This window comes from Melanostigma gelatinosum, assembly GCF_949748355.1.
Source record: "Melanostigma gelatinosum genome assembly, chromosome: 23".
Taxonomy (NCBI): Eukaryota; Metazoa; Chordata; class Actinopteri; order Perciformes; family Zoarcidae; genus Melanostigma; species Melanostigma gelatinosum.
The window spans coordinates 10,382,951-10,406,626 of NC_136656.1; the positions used below are offsets into that span (position 1 = coordinate 10,382,951).

The following is a 23,676-nucleotide window of genomic DNA, read 5'->3' on the forward strand; positions in this document are numbered from 1 at the left end:
GGTCGCCATCATCTTCTTTGTCGTCCTTCATTCTGATTGGTCCCAATTTTGTCTTTTCGTTGATCTCCAGACTTTGCTTTCCAACATCTTGATCCTCCAGGTTACAGTCCATCTTCGAAACCACCTTCTTTAACGTTCTTTAGCTCCAGCTCTCCATACTACAGTATAGTTATGTCTTTTTAAGTTTTACAATTGCACGGTAACAACATCAACACGTGACGCCATTGAAGTTTAAAGAAAAAAAGGGGGGGGGGGGGTTCTTTGCGGGATAAATGAAGCTGTTGATTGGCATAAAAGGAGAGGGACTTGGCTCAATTAAAATGAGGGTTAGTTGGTGACTACAGCGTTTCATTATCACAACTTTAAGACAATTCCTACAGGGGGGATAAGAGTAAGACAAGAGAGAGGGACGGAGGAGTGTTTACAGTCTGTAGAGTGTTCGTAGGACAGAGAGAGTACAGTATGCGAGTGTGTGTGTGTGTGTTGTCGGGTGGACTATTTTATATTGTATTATTTCCCTGGTCTCTTCATGGACTTTATTCAGACCTTTCTCTAGTTGTGTTGCCTCCAGTCTGCTCTCTCACCTTTTCACTTTTATCTTCCACCTTCATCCTTCTTCTTCATCTTCGTTGTTTCCTTCCGAGGCCGGCTGACGGCTCTCCTTGTTGTCTATCTCTTCTCCTCTCCTGCTGGTTTGGCAGTACACTGGAACAATACCAGCCTTGTATATGCTATTAAACGGCGTTGTCCACCGATGATCATGGATGATTTAAAACTCTGTTAAATAATCTCAATTTAGAGGGTTTATGTATTCTAGCAGCGTTTCATCACTGGATAGATGGTGGGTCTCCTTTCAAGAGCTGCGAATCCAAAACATGTTTGGATACAGTTTGAGATTGTTTGTGTTTCGTGAGGAAATTCGGCTTTTCAGGAAATAAAGAAATGGGAAGAAAAAATCGAATCTGAAACACTCAAAATAGTTTTTGACAATCTCGATCCACCTCTACTACTCATCTCTCCTCGTCCGGTTCCAGGTTAACGCCTCCATCTCTCTCTCTCTTTCTCTCTCTCTCTTCATATTGGCAGTGGGTCTCTCTCCCTCTCCTCTCCATTTAAAATGGTAAATGGCAGTAGGCGTCCAGTGAAGCCAGCAAAATGTAAATCAGCCACATGGAGACGAAAAGCAGCGACGTTATCCTCTTGCATGTCCGCGGTCCGCCCAGCTCGCCGCCGGCCACCGATGCCCGCCGCCGGTACAGCAGTATCATCACACACAACACTGCCATGATGGTGTAGAGGGTGACGGAGAAGGCCAGGTTTCCCGGGTCCACCTTGAACACCTTGCCCTTGGAGCGCCAGACGACCGCGGCCATGGTCCACGCCACGCCGATGCCAAGGAAGACGTTAACGGCGTTGGAGCCAGTGACATTGCCAATGGAGGCGTCGGCGTACTGGTCCTGGATGGCGGCAACCTTGCTGGCGAATGTGTCTGAAAGACAACGACAAAACGTGTACAATTTAGGGTTTCATCATTGTTTATGGCGTCATTTGTAAGATTCTTAATCTTACGTTTTTTTATTGATCTTGTGTTTTGAAACTTTCTAGCAACTGTTTTAGGAAACTATGCCACATGAAGACAATGCAATATGGAAATAAGACTCCTGAAAATGACTTCATGATTCTTAGTTGACGTCTTTCTCACAAGCCACTGTGGAAGCGACCTCAAGGTAACATCGAGTGTGAAACAATGCACGTAGAGTAGCTTGATCTCACAACCGGGACGTGGCATACAAGGCAAAGACAAACACAAAAGACAAGCCAACGGGTGTACAAAGATCAAGGTATCGGGTATCATAGGAGCACTGTTCCTCTGGTTCACTCCACTGTGAACCAGTTAGTGTAAATGGAAGTCAGTATTTACAGAGATAATTACACATTTCATGGATAAAGAGACAGAGAAACAGGCAGGGGTAAATAATACATACAGATAATCTAGAAAAGCTGCTTGTCAGTATGAAGTTGTACCAATCTTAACGGGACATTTGAATTTGTTGTTGCTAACTGTTATGCGAAGGTATTTTGCTCGTTGGTTTACCAGCGGTAAGTACTCCAATGCAGAGAGAAAAAATAGACAATCCAGTGTTTGTGTGTTTACTTTATTTTGCTCCAGGATGATTGGCTTTCGCTTTTCCGAACAACGGTAGCAAGCGCAAACGTTGCATGACCCACAGTCAGCCACACTTCAAACCCATGTTGGAAATCATTTTCAGTCAGATGTTATTTTTCATCTGTATTCTGGAAATAAAACATAGAAATTTGACTTGGGTTACTTTATTATTTGTTCCGTTCTGTAATCCGCAGTTGTATATTTGCGTTAGCCCGAGACAGCACAGATCTCGGCCTAATTAATGCTTTTAGTTGCTTTAGTTGCATATTAGTGGAGCTCTGTGGCGCTGAACAGATATTGGGTAAAAAGCACAGAGACTCTACAACTGGGTTGGCAGGGAACACCATGCAGGGAAACAGCTGCCAGTTATTGTACGCCTGTCTCGGCTTATTTCTACAAATAGACGAGTCTCAATTCTCATTTGACTGAGAGCGAGATTAGTTGAAATTCATATCCCAACATAAAAAAAAGAAGAAAAGTCAAACTTTCTTGGGGGGGATGAATCGTAATACCGCTGTTAGTAGACCGTAAAAAAAACAAGTTTGTGTGTATTGACACACTGTGGGTTTGAATCTGAGTCATGGAACTGCACATTATAGCCCCACACACAAATACACACTTACTACTGCTGGCACCACAGAAGAAGATTATACCCCCATTTAGCAAACCGTTGTATCATATTTTGCATATTCACCAAGTTTATAATGTTATATATTTGCCAGCCGTCGTGAATTACCTTCCTAAAGACCCTATTTACAAAACAATACGTGGTACTTTCAGAAACCGTGTTACCTGATTCCAGACCTCTGTCAGTAACTGTGATGTGAATTGGATCATGCCCGAGTACAAAGTAGTACTGTGCCAGTATGAAGACAATCTGTGATCACTGCAGGATTCGTTCACCACCAACGCAAACCTCTTCACCGTGTTCACGGCATTCAATCCTCCGATCAGCATTTGTCCTCTAATTGGCTAAATATGCAAATCTGGTGTAAATTGGCTGGACAATCCTTTGGGGGTCTCCTTTGTAATAATGCAGAAAAGCATTTATGACTCAAAGGAGGGAAGTCAGGGAGTGGGAAATGTCTAACAAGCTTAAAGGAGATAACAATGACACGCATGTACTGTACACACACACACACACTCACAAGGAAACACACACTCCCACTGGAAGTTATAATGACCAAAGGGACCTGCCACATTAAAACTTGCATCATCTCGACAGAGCAAACACATTTTCAGCCAAACACACCTGGTTACCGCAGCACACAGGTCAGAATGATGGATGATACAGCAGCGGAAACACAACATCCAATAAGAGGAGGGGAGCGAGGGAGGGATGAGTTAGGTAACACCAAGTCAGAATAATAAATTGACCGGGATGGGGCACAAGAGCAAGCGTAACAGATAAGTGAGATGGGATGTGAGAATGCGAGAGCGGGAGGAGGAAACAGACACAACAAAGTGAAAGAGATTCAGAACAGGGAAAGCAAGAAAAGACAACAGATGAACATGTGACTTGTGATCGGACAAACACAGCGATAATGGATATCAAATCTGTTTTTACAGCCTCAGAAGTCCGACACACGACATAATATGGCTGCTGAAGGAATTGATTCAGACCTCGCCTCAAGCGTTGCAGGAGCGTGGAGTAGCAGCAAAAGGAGCTTTTTCTATAAATCATTTGATGGAGAAAGAATAAAAGGGCTGACGAGAGGAACGAGGCAGGGAATTGAATTAAAGCCTTGAGACCAAGCGTCCCCCTCCAGGCGGAGACCAGCTCGGGCTGAAGGCTCGGTGATGGAGCCGGCGTTTTACAATTCACTTTTTATTTCCAGCCGGCTTACTGATGCCGGCTGCTATTGAACTCAGATGGAGGAGAGAGGATAAGTCTTCCTCTATTATGGGTTTGTTTGTTCGTCTGGAAATTTGGGAAAAATATGCATCGCATTTCATATGCTTGACTGTTATGTAATGTCAGTAAGGAAATGTGTAGCACGCACAAAAGGTGAACTGGTTTGCCTCCATCACTCGACACACTCACCTGGCACTGATGTTCCCAGCGCCACAAACACCACAGCTGTCACCGAGTCCTTCAGTCCTATCGTGCAGCCGAAGTGAGACGCCAGATCGCCGGTGACCGCCGTCAGGACGCCGATGAGCGATATGGAGACGATGAAGCAGGCCCAGCCGTTCCAGTACTCCGTGGGCGGGACGAAGGCGAACAGAACCTTCCAGAAGACGGTGAGGAAGTGCATGATGTAGTCGAAGCAGGACGGCAGCCGCTCTTCGCCGCTCTCCTCGTCGTCGTCGTCTCCTTTGGTCGCAGAGGGCGATTCAAACGTTGACGAGAGAGACGGACAGAGAGGAAGAGCAGAGAGACAATTGAAAGAGAGGAGTGAATGGACATAAACTATACGAGGTTTAACGTCAAAGGCTGGAGACAGATGGAGCTTCAGCAAGAATGTATCCTGATGCAGTAGCATACAAAGATCTCACATTAAAGGAAAAGTTATACTGTGATCGTATACTTCTTCAGGACTGTTTGTCGGATAGCTTTGGAAAACCCCACACTGTTCCGAGGAGGAATAGGGGAGACTGTCACTGGCCGCCGCTGTTCACCAGAACAGCTAGTAATAACCTATCCACAAATTGTTCATACAAATATCTTTAAAACGTTGTGCCAGGCCAGGCCAGCTGTTTCCACCTGCTTCCAGTCATTGTGCTGTGATACGCTAGTGCAGTGTGGATATTTTATCCCTTGCCAAGACCCACTGTGTTTCCTTAAAGCACGACTAAAGAATACTGTGCTCGGTCTCGTGTTAACAAACTAAAAATTTGAAAAAAAAGCCAGCATTGGATATTTAGGATCAGCAATGAAACCTGCACGACAATTACACCATCAATAGATCGATATGAATGCAGCAAATGGTTCAAAATAAAATGCTGTTGCAGGACCAAAAGAAATGTACTTTTTTTTATCAACCAACAGCCTTTCAAAATAAAAAGACTGGTTTGTGTGTGTGTCTGTGTGTGTGTGTGTGTGTTACCTGCACTGACAGTTACAGCACTGACAAACTGCTCCCTCCAGCTGCTGCTTCCCACCACCAAGGCCAGGTTTGTCTTCTTGATCAACTTATCTACTGTACTCTACACACACACACACACACACACACACACACACACACACACATTCACAAAGCAAATAAGCAAGTGCATACAGACCAGGCAGGAGAGGAAAGACACAACCCTCAAGTTGTTAATTCACTCGCACTCAGGCAGAAGAGGAAAACCTTTCATTTAGCATAATTAGCATAACTCAGCTGACAAGACTTTGTGAGGAGAGAACCCTGCATAGTTTATTGTTATCTAATAAATGAGACACTACATTAGAAAAACACAAGATTTACTGTGTGTTGGTAGTCTCAACAAGAGATTTCAAATCAATTCCAGTGTTTGGTCACAATTAAGGATTTATAGAATGGAATGTGATACTGGACCCAGACACCATTACAAAAATGCACGATTGCAAAGTAGTAGATGGAAGAACTAGCATTGCATGCACAAGCAAACGAAAAAGGGACAAAGATAGATAACCTTTTCAGCCCACCCAAGAAGCGTATGTACTGCTCTCTGCACAGGCACACACACACACACACACACACACACACACACACACAGTTTTGCATGTCTGCCATCAAAATGACGAGCAGCTCATCAGAGAGTCCATTACATGCTGACAGAATGACTCGTTCATCCTTTGGACCGGGGCACTTCCCTTCAAACCGCTTTAGATCCAATTTGTAATTGAAGCCAGTTCACTTTCTAGGTTGATAATGAATGCAGTTGACTTGATGGCTGCCAAACTGGTGGTTATTGTTATTTAAACGTGACGAGCTAAAATACAGAATGAAAGGGAACACTTACACGCACATATGCACACGCTTACCTTAAACTCGTAGGACTCTTCTATGATCACTTCTACTTGGGTGTTTTCGCCCAAACTGGGACAGCCCATCTTGGCCACTTCCTCCTCCTCTGCTCCGACCAATGGCTTGTTCTCATTGGAGTCACCTAGAGTGACCACAGACATGAACGGGTCAGTGTTGCCAGTAGGGTTGGTGTAACTGTGCAGAGGCTATGCAGTACCAACCCAAACAAATCCAATTAAAAGTAGTCATGTTTCACTTTCTGTCTTCCGATTACCATAAGTTCCACTCTTCATCCATATGTCTCCTCCCTCCCTCTTCACACTCAGTGACAGATATAAATTGAGTCAGCCGTTATCAGTGTGGACCTGCTGTAGCAGCGTACAGGATGTGTGCGGCTCGGTGTGTTTCTGTGTGTGAATGTCAGTCAACGAGCTTAGGGACGGTCGTATTAACACAATTATATTTCCTCTGTAATGAAACATGCCACAGGCTGTTGGCTCTGTATGCCTGACATTGAGAGTGTAGACCTTTACACCACTAGCTTTTGCCACCTTTTCTACAGAGGAGGCGTAGCGTGAACAGCTCGTTAGCACTGTCTACACAGGGAGCGTTCAGGCACAAGGTCTTTTTTTGTCTTTTCTGTCATCTTGTAAATGTTTAAATCGTGTGGAAATTCAACAGAAATGTCAAAGCAGAACAAGCTGCAGAAATTGACCCAGTGTTCTTAAAATCCTTTCCAAGCCACGTCCATGGTTCAATGTGAAACGGTTCCCAAGTTAATCTGACTTCAGATCGGTGGTTTCAGACAATCAACGCAAGTCTGACACTGTTTATAAGAGACGTGTGTGCAGGAGACTGAAATAAAGACTCCATTCTGTCTGTCACTGTGTTCCCCCTCCTGGCTTCTAGACACACACACACACACACACACACACACACACACACACACACACACAAAGACACCCACCGTGTTTCTGCCCTATCTCCAACAGAACAGGCTCTCCCAGCTCGACGGTGAAGGTCTTGTTCTTCTCATACTCCTCATCATCAATTATCTTCACCTCGATGATCTTCCTGTTAAAAAGCGAAGAGAAGGATGAGACTCGGCGAGTGTATCCCAGATCATTAACCTTTATAGTTTGAAGCTCTCCCTTATAATAAGAGTTTCCATCGCTAATGTATTCAGACCAGTCCATTAAAACTGGGGAAGTCTCCCCCGTCAGAATGTAATTAGACAGACAGGGCTGCTGCTGCTACATCATGTCCTGACTATCAAAACCTATTCGCTAACCTTAAGTAACAAACAAGAGACATCACAAGAAAATGAACAGCCTCTGAAAAGAGGAAGCTTGAAGCCCAAGTTGACATTGCTCAGTGGGACACTACGTGGCTGCTTTCTTCCCCTCGTTACCTTTTTCTCCAGTGGATGGTGGTGCAATGCTCCGCCCCACTTGAGACATTTTTTAGATTTTAGGAGCAGCCAGGGGAGAGCCCTAATGCAGCGAAAAGAGTTTTAAGGTGGTGCGTACCACAACCTGACCTTATCAAGTCAATTGGAAATAAAGCTATGGGGGTGTAAAAGATGAAATGGCATCGTTATTACATCTGTCAGTGTATTTACAGGCAGAGAATCCTTTAACGTGAACTTTGATTGGAAGGTTTTAAAAAACACTTTATTGGACAAGAAAGGTCAAAGATATTTAACATACTGCATATTTGTCAATCTATCGTTTTAGGAAAAGAGTATTTGGAAAGATGGACGTCTGTCAGCTCGATACTTTAAGGATACACTTGACGGAATAAAGAAGGCTGACAGTTGAGGAAGTATTTCACTGCTGTCTAACTGGTGCTGGTATTGGCTGATGATGTCTTCAGTGTGAATAAAAGAGACATTTTGGTCCTTCTACATGGAAATCACATCTGTTTGGCCTCCTTCTGGTCTGTTTCACCCAGAGTATATAATCTCCATCTCAACAATCCATCTGTATCTGACAGACTAAGAGGAAGAGCGAGTGTTCATTTCCACCTGGTTGTGCCATCATATGCTTCACTGTCAGCCATGTTGGCTCCGACACCACAAATAGGCTTCGGCTCGACAAAGAAAACCAGGAGGGAGGAGGGGAAGGTGAGAGAGCGATGGCGGCGGTGGTGTGGAGAAGTGGAAGCACATTGTTTTCAACGGTGAACTGTCACAGCAACAGAGGATGAAACTGGCTGGATTTGCTATTTCCAGCATCACATCAGGTTGAGCGGCCAACTCTCAGCAACGGTCGAAAAGACATGAAAGGTGTTTCATCAGATGTGAAACAAGAGTACATGTATATCCATTGAGTGGAGGACGAGTGGGACGGAAGAAATGAGATATCTGTTGTATTGCCGTTTTCTTTTCTTTAAAATAATTTCCAGTCATCTGTCTGTAGTAGCATGTTAGCAGAAAAGGAAAGATTGACAGGTGGAGCAACAGTAACTACAGGGGGCGGGGCTTAACGTGCTGCCAGCTGACAGTGAGTTGGAAGAGGAAAGACAGAGGTAAGAGAATAGGGACTGAAAGAGGAGTACACACACACACAATAATACCTCCAACGGTCAGGAGCATGCACACACTGGATATGTACACTCGTGTTTTTCATGCCGCACATCACACACATTACGCAGTCTGTGGTTTGTATGAACAAACAGCCAGCCCCCCCCCCCCCCCCCCCCCCCCTTGTGCCCACGCGTCACTAGTACCACAAAAACCCACACACATGCACAAACAATACAGTACACAAACATGATACCTGTGAAAACATGTTCCTGTTAAACACTTGGGGATTCATACACATATGTATTCATTAATTTAGCCAATTAACACATGCAGACAACGCACACACACACACACACACTCGCTGCAGTGCTTTCATTATTCATAGTTGGTGTTGGCTGTTGCAGCTCTTCCATCTGTGCCTTCTCTCTCCATCTCCATCTTCAGCCCTTCTCTTTTAGTCCCCTCTTACCCTCATCTTCCCATTATCACATAAAGATGGCAATGTAATTCCATCATCCAGTTGTTCCAGACTGAAGTATCTCAACAACTCTTTGATGGATTACCATTCCATCTGGTTCAGGTAGTCGTGGTTCCCAGAGGCTGAATCCTAAGGACCCGGGTGATCCCCACACTTTTCCTCTCGCACCATCATGAGACATTAAAGTTTTGAGTGAAATGTTTGAACAACTGATGGAAATTGTTACAGATGTTACAGATGCTTATCTTACAACCTCTCGATAAGGTGTTATCTTATCGCCGATAAGGTGTCTCCCTCTCTTAACCGTTACACAAGAGGCTCACTTTACGTAACTAGTTCTCCTCTTTGCAGAATAGGTGGGGAATTCCACTGGGACCGGATACACTTGCACATTTTCCCAGAGAAATGTGATCTAAAGGCTCATGTGACCAGTAAATTATATAACAGCATCTCCCATATAGCCTTCAAGCCACACAGACAGGAGGCTGTACACACACACATCATGTATTTGCATGTTGTACCCGCTGAGTTTTACATACCTGCCAGTTGCTTTCTAGTGCTGCCTACACCATAACACACACCTCTCTCTCTCTCTCTCTCTCTCTCTCTCTCTCTCTCTCTCTCTCTCTCTCTCTCTCTCTCTCTCTCTCTCTCTCTCTCTCTCTCTCTCTCTCTCTCTCTCTCTCTCTCTCTCTCTCTCTCTCTCTCTCTCTCTCTCTCTCTCTCTCTCTCTCCAAACACAGATACACACATACCAAGTTCAACCAGCACAGAACTTGCACTGCCAGAAATAGAGAGTGAAAAAGGTCATCAAAGAGTATTATTGATTGAAAAGCCCTGAACAGAATCAAGACGGCTATAAATCAATTTAATGGATATGTTTCATATTGCCGCAGGGAGAGTGTGTGTGTGTTTGTTTGCATGTGGCCCTAAAGTTGTTACGGAAGTGAATGATTGAGCGACAGTTTGATTTGATTAGTTGAGACCTCATCGCATTACTTAATGGAACTCTGTTTGTATCTCTGTCTCCATCACTTTCCATTTTCCTTCTGGCTCCACCTCTACTTTTGATTTACAACCACTGGAAGCTGTATCTGTATGCGCGCGCGCGCGCGCGTGCGTGCGCGCGTGCGCGCGTGCGTGCGCGCGTGCGTGCGTGTGTGTGTGCGTGTGTGTTTGTAGGTGTTTTCAGGCATTGAAGGCCTACCATATTTGCAGGTGCTGTGGGCCTGTGTGAACCACAGCAGCAAACAACTCATTTCCTTGAGTGAGGTTGATTTATAAACGCACTCAAGCTTTACCGTGTGAGAGAATTCCCGCTACACAGTCAAATTAAGATCATAAAAATGTTACAGAACAATGCAAGCCACAATGTCGTTGTTTTCCTGAAGCAAAGCCCCTCTGCTTGGCTCTGTGAGAAAGATGGAGAGGATGAAGACATGCACATTCTTCAGATGACCACAAGGATTGTAACAGTCAACAAAAAAACTGGATGACAGTGATTTGATTGCAGTCCAAATACCTGTGAGATTCTAATCACATTGCACTTACCTTACTTGATTACACGGACAGTGTCTGGAGTTAATGCACTGTGAGCTGCAGGCGGCCAGCTCAAGCATCTTTCTTCTACTTTCACTTGTTTGGTAAAAAGCTGCACTAACCATCGAGTGTATATAAGAAGTGGAATTGGTCAGCGTGATGTCACTCATTTGTTCGTGGACTACGGTCCTGAAGCCTCGAGTTCGGGCATTTTGGCCGTGGCCATCTTGTTTTTTTTGGAACCAAAGGTGTCACAAGAGGGTGAACGTAAGTAACAACGGAAAACCGAACAGGACTTTTTTTAGGCAACCAAAAATGTACAACTGAGTTTCATGAAGGGGAAAACACACTGTGTTAAATTTGTAAGACGATTAACATAGACCACTCTCAGACAAGCGGACGCCGTGTCAATTAGAAGGTTAGATGCTCTAAGTAGACCCCACTTTATCGTCTATTTAACTCTAAGTGGAACATCAACTTACCAAATGAACCTCATTGAATTACGTTTACTGAGGTAATACATCAAGTGAGAAGTAGGGTCATTTTCTTAGAGACTTCTATACAATTGGACTTCTTCTTGCAACCAGAGAAGTCGCCCTGTGACGGCCTTCTAGAAAGAATGCAAGTCTAAATCACTACACGACACTAACACTTCAATTCACATCAATTATGTTAATTGGCAACCATGACATCCAGCTTCAGAGATCAAATCTTGTGTGCTTCTACGGATACATTCACTGAGCGAGTATCAGCATCCAATGCGTCTTTCTGTGTGAAGTTATATCCACATCTGACACGTCTAAATATGACAGTTTGTTTGATGTTCTCCTTCTGCAGAAGTACCTGCACTTCAGGAGCCTTATGGACGTTTTTTTTAGCGTTTGGAGTTTTATGTGGATCATAAAAGGGCTTGAGATGTGGTTCATTCTTCTCTTCTGAATGGCGGTATAACCAACAAAACAATTTGAGGGAGGCCAACTGGGAGAGTAGAAGAGAGAGAGAGAGAGAGAAAGAAAGCTCTCAGGGAAAGATATTACCCCTCTCAAGCATATTATGGAATGCTTAATGAGAAACACACACACACTGTTTCTCCCACATAAACACTCTAAGTGGTCTCCAGCTGTGGTGAGTAATGAAGTTGCATCTCTGGTGTGTGTGTGGGATGACAGAGATGGATCGGTGCGTGAGATGATTTGAGGTTTGAGGTTTGAGGAGAGGGACAGAGGAAGATATGAGGCGGGAGTAGAGGCTGAGAGAGAAGGTAAGAGAGGAAGGACAATAAGATAGAACGCACCAGATGAGGAAGGGTGTGAGACAAGAGAATGAAAAGATAGAGGTTCCGCCTGCGGCTCACATGGGAAATTCAATAAATTCCGGGGACAAGTGACGTCAGACAGTCAAACACATGGATGACACTGTTTGGTTCTCCACCAAAGGGCATCACAAGAAGGGGATTTATCTCGACTTATTTACTTGCTGCATTCAGGGTATTTTACGAGCCAATCATTCCTAGTTGTTGGCACAGCTGTTGCGTGGCTGCTACAGATGCACTCACATTACAAACTTTTAATAAATATACACAGAATCAAAATTAAGAGCTACCATTTTTTAGAGAAATAACCAAAACTTGCTATATTGCTTACATTACGTTGATTCATTTTTCATCCAGAATTTACAAGAAGACACTTACAGTTCAGATTACAATGTAGATATTGTTTAATAAAGAACATAATGTCGGTAATGGAAATACAAAATTATATTTCCTGATTTTTCAATGGAGTTTTAGGACTTTTTACCTGCATGGCACAGGGACGTATCAGGGCCACTCTTTTCAAGGATTGCAAATAGTAAAACATATTCTTACAGTGCATCACATATTAGCTTCACTGTCATTGTTTATCTCGTGTTTTAAAAGACTGCATACAATCAATATTCTCTTTTAAATATCCTTCTGGCTCCGTTTTTTAGATTTCTGTTTTGTGATCTCGCAAAGCCCCCGAATGCACGTTCACCTTCGAATGCACAACACGACCCGATTACGGATGACACATTATGCTACTATAATCCAATTGCTGGGTAAGGGGCATCAACTGTATTGTGGGACAGCCATAGCACCCTGATGGGGAAATATGACAACCCAGCTTCAATCAGCCCCGTCTGTAAACAGCCTCTGCATCCAGGAAGCAGAGGAAGAAGGGTTAGAAGAGACAGACAGGATGAAGCAATCAAAGTCACTTATACACCATATTTATATATTGTACATGCCCGAGTCTGTCCTCTGATCAGTCAGCACGCACATGCATGCACGCTAATGCCTTCCCATCTGCATTACGTTGTGTAGGATTAAGCTTTGACACAAACCACATCATGCATACAGTATAACCACACACACTCAAATCTGCATGATTTGATGGACTGTAATCTACTGTACCGCGATCCACTTGACACAGAAGAGGGAACAAAAGGATTGGAGGAGAGAATGGAAGAGGGTGAGGAAAAAATAGGCAAGTGTATGGAAGAGAGAATGAATAAGAGACAAATAGAAATGTAGGGCAGAGGATGAGGGGATGAGATACACAAAAAGAAGGAAAAGGGAGAAGAGAAGGAGAGAAAAATGGCATGCACCATGACAGAAGAAGGAGGGGGAAAAATGAAAGGGGGAGAGAAAAAGACGGGAGGTGTGGAAAGGTAAGACAGGTACGGAATAGAAGACTAAAGACAAAAGAGGAAAGAAAGACTGTGAGTTTGGTGAGAAACAGGGAAGCTGTGGAGGTTTGATCTCGTCGCCCACTGATCGAAGCATGTAAGCACGACTATACTCTGCCCGTTTGAGATGGACATGTTGGACAGAGGGGATACACTTCAATGCAAGCAGAAATGATACGAGATGAGGGTTCTGAACTGAATGCGCTGGCAGGAGACGGTATAGCAAACACTGCTGCACGGACCAGTCATTGAAAATGAGTCCACATTGCGATTGGTCATTGATTAGTTCTTCGGCCGCAATCTATTCTTTTGTTGCCCGAGGTGAAAGTCCCCAAACTCCCATCAAATATAATTTAGTTGTATTGGGAGAAACTTTATACAAAAAACAATTATACATTCATCAATTGATACATTTCTCTCAGCACACGTCAGTGCGGATTCCACAGATGAGCTCACAACAACTCATGGGCGTTTTAATTAAAATGCAAATGACCTCCAGCACCCCCTGCTGGAACCACCGTAGTGATGCGGCACTAGCTGCTACTGGTCCCGGGGCAGAGTGGCAAAAGACAACTGCAGATATTTGTTTTATTTCAAGTGCCATATTTTGAGAAATACATGTTCTTCTGGTATGTGTATTTGTTTTGAAGAGGAGAGTAGAAAGTGCTTCTTGTCTCTGCTGCTTTAGGTGATGCGCTCTCTCATTCTCAGCCCTGTGCAGTCGGAGAGGATCTCACGAGGACAAGAACGCACTTAACAGTTTTCAAGAGGGAGCAAAATAAAAAAAAAGGAAACACGAGAGAGGAAAGAAGCAGGGAGTGTGTGGGCAATAAGAACTAAAGGAAACATGCAAATCGGTATTTACTGAACAGCTTCTGCATTCGTGCATCTACGTGTGAATCAACTATCACCTAAACACATTCACAGCAATGCACACATCATCAACAACTTTCCCTCTTTTGGACACTGAATACTTTGAATGTGGTTCACGCTGACAGTTTGGAGGGTTTTGGATTGAAGGCTTAGCTGAAGATTCGAGGCTTATAACTTTAATAATATGAGACAGACTGACAGCCATGGCATCAACCCAGACTCCCCTCGCTAATTGTACATGGCACTTTGCCCTCCCTGTGCAATTGCTGTCCATTTAATAAGTAAAGAGTAGAGCAGGATCCAGATCCAATGGTATGGAAGGGTTTCGGTTTGCCTCCGAAGGGAATAGCCCGACCTCATGAGAGCGCATCAATCTGTGAGTCAGTTGACAGGTGTTTTGATGTGGCTCGTTCATCATGGGTTTGACCAAACACCATGACTTTATATCATACTTTATGTAACGGCTGGTGTTGTCAACCATTTTGCAGCTTTCCAAGGAAGCGCCGCATGTAATTCACTCCTGGAAAATGTTACGACGTGCTCAAGGAAACAGTGAATCCTAACGAGGACAACGAGCTTGTTAGGAGAATAATTATTCATCTACATGGTACATTTTAACAAACACATTTGACTTTTTGAGGTAAAATGAATCCCCTTTCGACCAATTTCTTGGACTTTTATTGACGTCTAAATGTAAAACTTGTACACAGTAGCATACAGTGTGTAACATTAACCTCAGACTCTATGCTGTCGTTAGGTGGTTGCCAAGGAATGACCAAAGTACATAACGGCCACCCTGCTTTCCCGATGCTGATGTTGTGTTTCACAAGAAGTTGTTTAAACGGTGCGGCTGCCAGTTCTGCCTTCCCCCATCCGCAAACCCTTTTAATTATACATCGTTGTTGTTTTTACAGCGGAGCGATGCACAGAGAGATGGGTAGATGGGAATGGAGGAAAGATGAGATGAAAGAGAACGGTTAGTGAGAGATGGAAAAAAGAGAAATTGAAAGTAAAGAATCGGGGAATATAAAATAAAGAGACAAGCCAATGAGTGCAAGGATGAAGGATGAATTGGTCTCGATGGACGAACAGATGGAGAGACTGAAGACAAAGACAAAGATGCAGCGAGTGAAATGAAAGGAAGACTGTCAGAGAAAAAGAGGGCAGAAGAGAGTAGAAAGAGAGGGAGAACGAGTAAGGATGAGAAACAGACAGACAGACATCACTTCATCTTAACTACCCCTTATCCATTCTCCATCTTCATCAAGGGTGGGGAAATGATGAAAAACAAGCAGTGTTGAAGACAAACACACACACAGAGATGAATGAGCGATGGGCAATCGTCCTTCCTCCTCTTTTGTTGTCATCCCTTGTTCTTTCATGCCCCCCCCCTCCCCCTCCTCTCTCTTTCTCTCTCATCTCGTCTGTTCTCATGTTTGAACACTTCCATCATATATTTATGTTCTGGTCAAATAGGTGGCTGCCATGGAGAACCAAGCTGTTTGAGGAATGTTTCACTTGCCTCCATGTTGTTAGAACGGACGTTAGGTTTAGTTTAAGTTGTTAAAAGGTTAGGGTTAGGGTTAGGGTTAGGGTTAGGGTTAGGGTTCACCTTACTCCACACTTTCCCACAGTAAAATATATACTCTTTATCAAATCCTCATTGAAACTATTTCATGTTTGAGTGAAATATGCAAACCTAAAACCCATTTTCATGGCTGCATGCACAGATAAAACAGTTTAGATGTGCTGTGCATTGAATTATGGATAGGCATCAGCTTCTTAATCTGATGCATCCCTTTCATAAGTATCTTAGAAACCCATCTTAGTGGAGCATATTCTTCAACAAGCCTGGAGCATTCAGGGCCCCTGGACTGTTGGGGCCATTGGGCAATCCAGCCTTGATCTGCACAATCATTTAAAATGTGCAGTGTCAGTGCAGCATGAGTTTGTAATGACCACGGTGTGATAAAGGGTTAAAGGTCAGTAGTACAGACAATGAATGCAGTCAGCGGTGCACCTCACAAGTAAAGCAATCTGTTGTCAGTGTGTAATGACACCTTGGCTTGATTGACTGGCATTAGCGGCTCAAGGTTCCTTTAGGCAGTGGGATATATACACCGCCATGCCAAACGCTGCCAGGTTCGCATGTGGCTGCTTGCCAAAGGCTTTCACTCACACAGACACCACCACCTAATTCTAATTCTCTCCCTGCCCCTGGCACAGTAAAAGTGACCACTCCTCTGTCTCCCTCCCCTCATGTCCTTCACTCGTTCTCCCTGTTTCCCTCCTTCTCCAGCCAGGGTGCCAACAGTTGGCCGTTCTCCTCATCCATCGTTCCTTCCTCTCTTCCTCCTGTCCTAGTTGTTCTGATGTCCTCCCTCCAGCCATCATTTGCTCTCATTCTCTCTCTTCCCACCTCCACCTGCCCTTTCCCCTCCCTTTTGTTTTTTTCTCCAAGCAATTCATCTGTCTCTCTTACACCCTCCCCTCCACACACTCTGTTTCTGTCTGTCTCACCCGACTCCTCGCTCCATTTGTCTTTCTTCACCTTTCTCTCTCTCTCTCGTGTTCTCATCTACTGCCCATCCCTTATTCATCTTTTCTCTGACACCTTCATTCTCCTCCTTCGTCCCCTTTGTCTGTCCGTCTGTCTTTTTCTATATCAATCACCACACACACACACACACACAAACACAACTGTGTTTCTCTCCTGGAGGTCGTGAGAGGGTTTTATCATTGACCATCAGGGGAAATTAGAGTAATGTGAATGAGCCACAAAAAAATATGACTGTGCATCAAGTGGTACTGTACTAGAGCTGAATTATAAAAGGTTAATATATTTGATCATGTGATTTCCCAACTGCATTCTGGACTTTTATTAACTATAATTAGGCGATGTTTCCTGTTTGACAGAAATGAAAACAAGGAAACTTGTGATTTTAGGAGAAGTAACAGCAGCTATTTCTTGATAACAGCAGCTCTTTAAGAATTAGCAAAGTGACACAATAACAGTGCTCGGGTCTTGTCGAAGGCTACAATCGGTTGGATGTGGCCAGTAGTTTCCATCCAAATTCAGCTCAAATATTGTGCAAATGTATCACATGTTGGTGGCGCTAATTCTTAAATCAGGTGCTGTTAAACCATTGCAGAAGAGGAGATGACACAATTAAAAGAAAGACAGTAAAACCGTCAAAAGGCTTTTCTTCCTCCTCCTCCTCCTCCTCAGCTGTCTTGGGTCTGTCTCTTTATTCTGCGCTCTCAAAAGCAGAACACAGGACATTGTTAAATGCATCTCGCGTTTGTTTGTTGGTATGATTATGTCTCTAGAGTTCACCCTTCAACTCCCATTCTCTCCTCCGTTTGTATTTACTGAATCAAAATATTGGCAATGGGTTTATGGCATGCTGAAGAAATACATAATCGAGAGCCATGGAGTACACTGATAACTGCCTAATAAGAGCAGAGACGTGTGTGTGTGTACAAAATGTGTGTGTGTGTGTGTGTTAGTTTAAAGTCTGGCCTGTGCTGACCTTTTAAAAGCTTAGACCAGACTTTCTTAAGCCTTATTTTTCTCCTGTAAATACATATTGTTCAAACTTCACCTGCTATTAACGTTACACACATTCACACACACAATACAGAAAAAAAGATAATTTAAAGGAAAGGAAGAGGACAATGATAAAGTGAACAGTGATTAAGATAGAGGGCAAACGATGAAGTACCAAGAAGAAGCGATGCAGCAAAAGAGGTGAGAAGGAACGGATGGGTGGACGATAAGATGGCGAGGGATGATATGTCATCCTGTAAAATGAAGAGGAAGACAGAGAAGATATCTGCGATGGGGAGAATAAAAGTGAGGAGACGACAGGGCGGAAAGATAGATGGAGCTGAGGTGGAGGGCAAAGAGAGATTAATAAAGGAGAGGAAGGATAAGTGAGAGGTGTTGAGGCAAGAGAGGCAGATCAGGGCAGAATATAATGATGGAGATGAAGAGAGCCGAAGGGAGAAAGAGAGATGATAGAGGGAAAGAATGAGGCAAAAGGGGGGGGACACCAAGATGAGAGCGACAATGAGTTAAATGAAGTCAGATGGAGAGAAGAAGAACTGTGTTGGAAAGAGTAGTGAGAGGGAGCTTGTGTGAGTCACATCGTCTCCTCCGCAAGCTATTCGTGATTTAATCACACTGACATCGCCGAGTGTGTGTGCGTGTGCGTGTGTGTGTGTATCATACCAGATTACCCTGAGCTAGTGCAGTCAGGAACTGGCTCATCACTCTTCTACAGCAGCGTGCATTCATTATGGCGGAGTCGAGTTTCTCAATCTATGGGCTGAGGCCCAAAACAGGTCGCAGTTTGACCCTGGTGGGACTCGACTGGACTGCTGGAGTTACAGATCTGTGTCTTCCGCGAGACTGAGAGACTAAATAACTGACCTAATACGACAGAAGGTCAATCCGATGGTATAAGGTGAAGTTTGACCTGTAACGCAATCTACTTTAGAACCTGAATGCAACACCGTGTGATTATTTCAGTTATTTTAGAGCCAAAGTATATATACGGAATAAGCACACTGTAAATTACACACTATTGATTGACTACTGTTGTTATCATCTCCTACAAGCAGGAAATAAAGACGTTCTAAAACTGTTATCCGAGCACTTATCCTTTGATTGCACCTGATTGCTACACCTACTGCCAGTTTTAGCAATCAGAATATTTCTCTTATTTGTTATATAAAATGCGAGTATAACTATATAAGTGTGTCTCTTGTTTGGTGAACCCTGCCAACCCCACACAGTCTGAGGATGCATTCTCATTTCCCTTCATCAGTACTACATACTGCCATTAAAGCAGTGTCCAACCATGCGAAAGCAGAGGCCACTGCTCTAATGCCATTGAACAAAGCCCTCGAACCAATCTGACGGTATATGGTGGGAATTGCTGTGCCATGCATACAGTAAATCAGCAGATAAAAGCAAAAAAAAGTCTAAAGAAAGACAAACAGATTTCACGCTCCAAGAATTCTCCACGTTGTGAATACAACTGATTGAAAGTCAAGAACTAACAGAGAAGGTCGGCAGAATTTGAATCTTATAAGCTGTTCATCAACTCAATGTAAGAGTTTAGGATTTAGTTGTTTATAAGATGATTAGCCTCTCACGATTAGCATCTCACATCACATGTTGTGCCGGTTGCTGTGAGGCACAGAGAAGAAAGGGGGCGCTATTCTCCCAGCACAAACAGAACTTAACCTTTCACACTCTTTCAATGGCAGATGGTGGAAGGAGTGAAGCAGTAATGAAGAAAACACTTCCCACATATTTATCCTCTTCATTTTTGAAAAAGAAACATGAGGATGCAGCGGTTTTAAAAACAAGAGCAGTGGTGTGAAACATAGGCTCCCAGTCTTTACAAACAGGGCCTCATTTCTTTATAGGAATAATCTCTCTCCACGCTTTGTAGAATTAATTTGATTAATTATATATAAGAGGGATGCCATGCACCGAGGCCATCCCATAACATCCAGGCAGTGGTTAATCCAGTGGTTAATCCAGTCTGCTGAGAAAGATAAGTAAATGGAAAGTGACATCCCAGCTGAACCACCCTGGAACATCCAACCCAGCTTTGTTGGCCAGTGAACCCAGCCCCGAGGCCTTTAATGTGGTCATGGCGTGCCGGGGGGGGGGGGGGGGGGGGGGGGGGCCTTGGAGTGGGCAGGCCCGGGGCAGATGTGGAGCAGGGAGTAGAAGGGTGTATAGTTGGGTATCTCAGTCCCCCCTTTGGAAGCTCGAATCACGGGCATGGAAGGGCAGGGGCAGCCTGTTGCTCACGGTAGGTCTCTGAGCCGTGATTACAGGGTGTGTGCAGGCCACAGGGGTTTGATCACAGGGACGTGCTGGCAAGAGTCAGTACACACTGACTCTTGCCACACGCGTGTGTGTGTGTGTGTGTGTGTGTGGGCGCTGGACGCTGACCATAGGGCGTTTGTATGCTTGGCAGAGAAAATTGTTGGGACTGCAAAACGCTTAATAAAACAACCCCAGGGGAAGATGAAGGGCTAAGTACCACCAAACGGGAGACACAGATGGACTGAGAGAGGAACAGAAACAGGGAGTGACAGGGATGGTAAATGGCAGAATTGTATAACAAAGAGACGGAGGCATGGAGGGGAAAAAGGACCCAACAGAGCAGACAGCCAGACATGGACACAGGCTGCAGGTTTGGCATTTCAATGTCAGAGCTGCCTCAGCTGAAAGCTGTTTTGTATTTCAGCACCGCAACATCCTACCTTTCACCTGTCTCAACCACTTCTGTAAAGTCCTGAACTGCAACTTTAACTGTCAGGTTGTTGGCTTTGTCTTAGACCCACAAATCGACAGACTTATCCTGCTGTTGAACGGCAGCGCTGTACAGACCAAAACACAGAGAGAGAGGACCCAGAGGCGGGTTTAAAAATGGGTTAAAATTCTGTTTAGAGGATGCTAGAGGTGCGCTGTGGATGTGTGTGTGAAGCACTGTCAGTCTAATAACTGTAGCACAGCGAAAGACATCAACGGGCAAACAACAGACGGCTGTTGCCACATCGGTTTCAACACAATACACACACGGCGAGAAACGGATGCACACACACGGAGAACGCTTTTGAAGTTATTAAAGATGTTGACTTTTAAGCTACTTAAGTTTGACTGCTCTGACATTAGAGAGGATAAAGAGAAAGAGAGGGGATAGAGGAGGGAGGGCAGAGGGGGGAATAAGAGAGTCAAGAAGCACGGAGGAGGAGGAGAAACGGGAAAGAGAAGAGCAGGGAAAGGGAGGATAAAAGCATGAGTGCTCTCTATCTCGCCTCTATTTTTATTTTTCTCTCTTCTCCGTCTTTATTGTTGCTCTCTGACTCTGTCATTCAACCCGTTTTTTGATCTCTTCAGTCTTTCTCTCCGTCAGGCAGACAATGGCTATGCCCAAATCTGATTCAACGCTCCAGCCTTCATTATCCATCTGGCCAAAGAATGTTTCCTTTAATTAAAGAACAAACGGATGTGTATCTCACACATGAACGCACACTACACAGTGGTAGTTGCTTTAGAACCTGACAACAAATGTCAGAGACAAAATCAGTGACAAAGAAAATGGAAGGGAGAGATCACATGGTTCTCCGTATTGAAACTCCCGGTGCAGACACACGAGAGCAGAAAGACTAATCAAAAAACAACGAAGCTCGCTATTCTACTCCCATAATCTTTCTTTCTCTGCTTTTCTGTCACTTTCTGTTGGCTCCTTTTTGTTGTGCTCACAATGGAAGGGATCATAAGTTGCTAAGGCAACAAACAGAGACAGGAGAAAAAAAGAAAACGCTGTCTTCCTTAAAAAGACGGAGGAATTCTGACGTTCTTCAACAACACGGAGGGAAAGAGGGAAATGGAGGGAGTCAGAGAAACAGAGGCCGAGGGGGGAGTCGAACCTGTTTATCTGCCCATTAGCAGGCTTCTCTTTGAACCTGGAGGGATGTTTGGCTGTACAGAAGAGAAGAGATAAGAGAATGCAATGCAAATACAGTATACGTGCCTGGTATTAAACACATAAATAGTCCTGTCTGTACTCTACTCTCTGTACTGGCTTTAGTGTGGACTGCATACAGTTGTAGTGAAAAGTAGGTTTAATGATCGAATGTTCAGTGAGTGATGAAACGGACGAATCGATGTATAAGATAGTTGAAGAAATTCTGAAATTGAAAGTGTACAACTTAAGCGTCAAACGAGATGGCTCAGTAATAATAATGATACCTTATGTCATGTCATTTAATTAAAACAAAAAATAGCATGGGACCCTCGATTTCAGCAAAACAAAATGGATAATGTATTCCAGGTCTGCGTTTCAGAAGGATGACAAACATACTCGCAAAAGTCGAAAATGTTCTCGCTCATTTTAAAAGACACATCTCTCAACCTCCTATAAATAAGCAAGAAGCAGTATACTAACCAACCAGACTGCACGCTGCGTTTGACAGCTTTAACGTGTGATGTAGGAGTCATGCAAAGCAGCACGCTAACCACCTCATACCACATGCTGCTGGCGTCATACGATTGGGTTAATTGTACCGCGACGCGCAGCACTGAAAGCGTTTTATTCTGGTGTCTGCTCAGTTAGGTCTGGCAAACAAAACGTGCTGAGACTTTGTAACACGATGACATTGAAAGAGAAAATCCAAACTGCCGTCTGGAACCAGTTTAATCTCAATATGGTGATAACGAGTTTATTTAGTGCTGAGATGATAAGCAGCAAGGGCACAATGTGCAGACACGCTGACTGAAGAATGCTAAAGATGATAAAGTGTGTGTGTGTGCGGGGGTAGAGCGCAAACACTCTACACAAGTGCATCTGTATACATTTGGGCAGAAAGGACACACGCTTCAATGCACACACACCCTCTTTAACACACACACTAGACGCACATTTCCAGCGCACAGCTCTTGGGGATTTGGAGTTCAAAGGATGTTTTATTTTGGGAACAGCTTTAGGTTAGTCACCCTGCTTTGGCGACAGACGGAGAAACAGGTTGCAAATATCAAACACGTTACAAGCGCTGCGACACAAGCAAACACCCACCTACACACACTCACACAGACACAAGCTCACACTCTCACTTGCCCTTGTGTTGCTCTTAATTCCAAGAAGCATCTCGCCAAAGGGAGAACGTGTTGTTTAAAACTTACAAGCAGACTTCTCCTTCACCAGCAGCGAAAAAAATGATCACAGCTCTTCTGACAGCTTTGTCAAAAACAATAAGAAGTTGCGTTTGGGCTTCATTAACACATAACGCAACATGGCAGGATGCTGGGATTACTGTAAAACTCAATATTGTGAAGTGGTAATTCGGCTGGTGCACTTCAGGGGGTTCTGTGATCCCATTGGAAACAACAATAACAGCTTATGTCTCCTTTAAATGATGAGCAGAAGGCTGGCGGCTGAATTGTGTTGTCGCCTGCGATGCGTGATGAGATTTCTCCAAATTGCCCATTCGCTAGAAACCCCACCCCAGAATTGCAATTGTCCAATCGTAGCTTAGCGTACGTTGCTAGGCTCGGCAGGTCTGTCAAGCTTTGGGTTTCTCCATGTTGTCGCGGTGCACATGGGTCTCTAACAAGAGCAACACCACCAATGCCACAGCGACGGGCTACTGTCGTCTTCAATGGAAGCCGGTGACATGAAGATACAAACTGACACCGACACGTGTCTGCGCGACGGGTGTGATGCGCTACACATTTAAATTAAGATGGGCTCCGTTTTTTTCTGCGCTCCAATGACATGGTGAAGCGTCGACCAATCATATCGTTCCATCAAAAGAAAAGAGCAGACGGAACTACGTCATTGAGTGCTTGAGAAACACTTAAATGGCGATTACCCCACCAATGCAGCTGGCCATGCTTGGATGTTTGGTTGCCTTTGTCACTTGG

At 44.2% G+C, this 23,676-nt stretch overlaps 1 protein-coding gene across 1 annotated transcript in view; it reads right to left on the reverse strand.

Annotated features, from left to right (window-relative positions):
• Nucleotides 1-1,004: 1,004 nt before the first annotated feature.
• The window catches only part of slc8a4b (solute carrier family 8 member 4b), a gene marked incomplete at its 5' end in the record, with an annotated part of 35,519 nt that continues 12,847 nt past the window's right edge, over nucleotides 1,005-23,676 (reverse strand). The window contains 6 exons of the mRNA XM_079295115.1: nucleotides 1,005-1,489; nucleotides 4,212-4,484; nucleotides 5,218-5,317; nucleotides 5,765-5,800; nucleotides 6,117-6,241; nucleotides 7,067-7,173. Of these exons, the coding sequence (XP_079151241.1) occupies nucleotides 1,113-1,489; nucleotides 4,212-4,484; nucleotides 5,218-5,317; nucleotides 5,765-5,800; nucleotides 6,117-6,241; nucleotides 7,067-7,173 (1,018 nt within the window). The 3' untranslated portion in view covers nucleotides 1,005-1,112. The remainder of the gene's footprint in view (nucleotides 1,490-4,211; nucleotides 4,485-5,217; nucleotides 5,318-5,764; nucleotides 5,801-6,116; nucleotides 6,242-7,066; nucleotides 7,174-23,676) is intronic.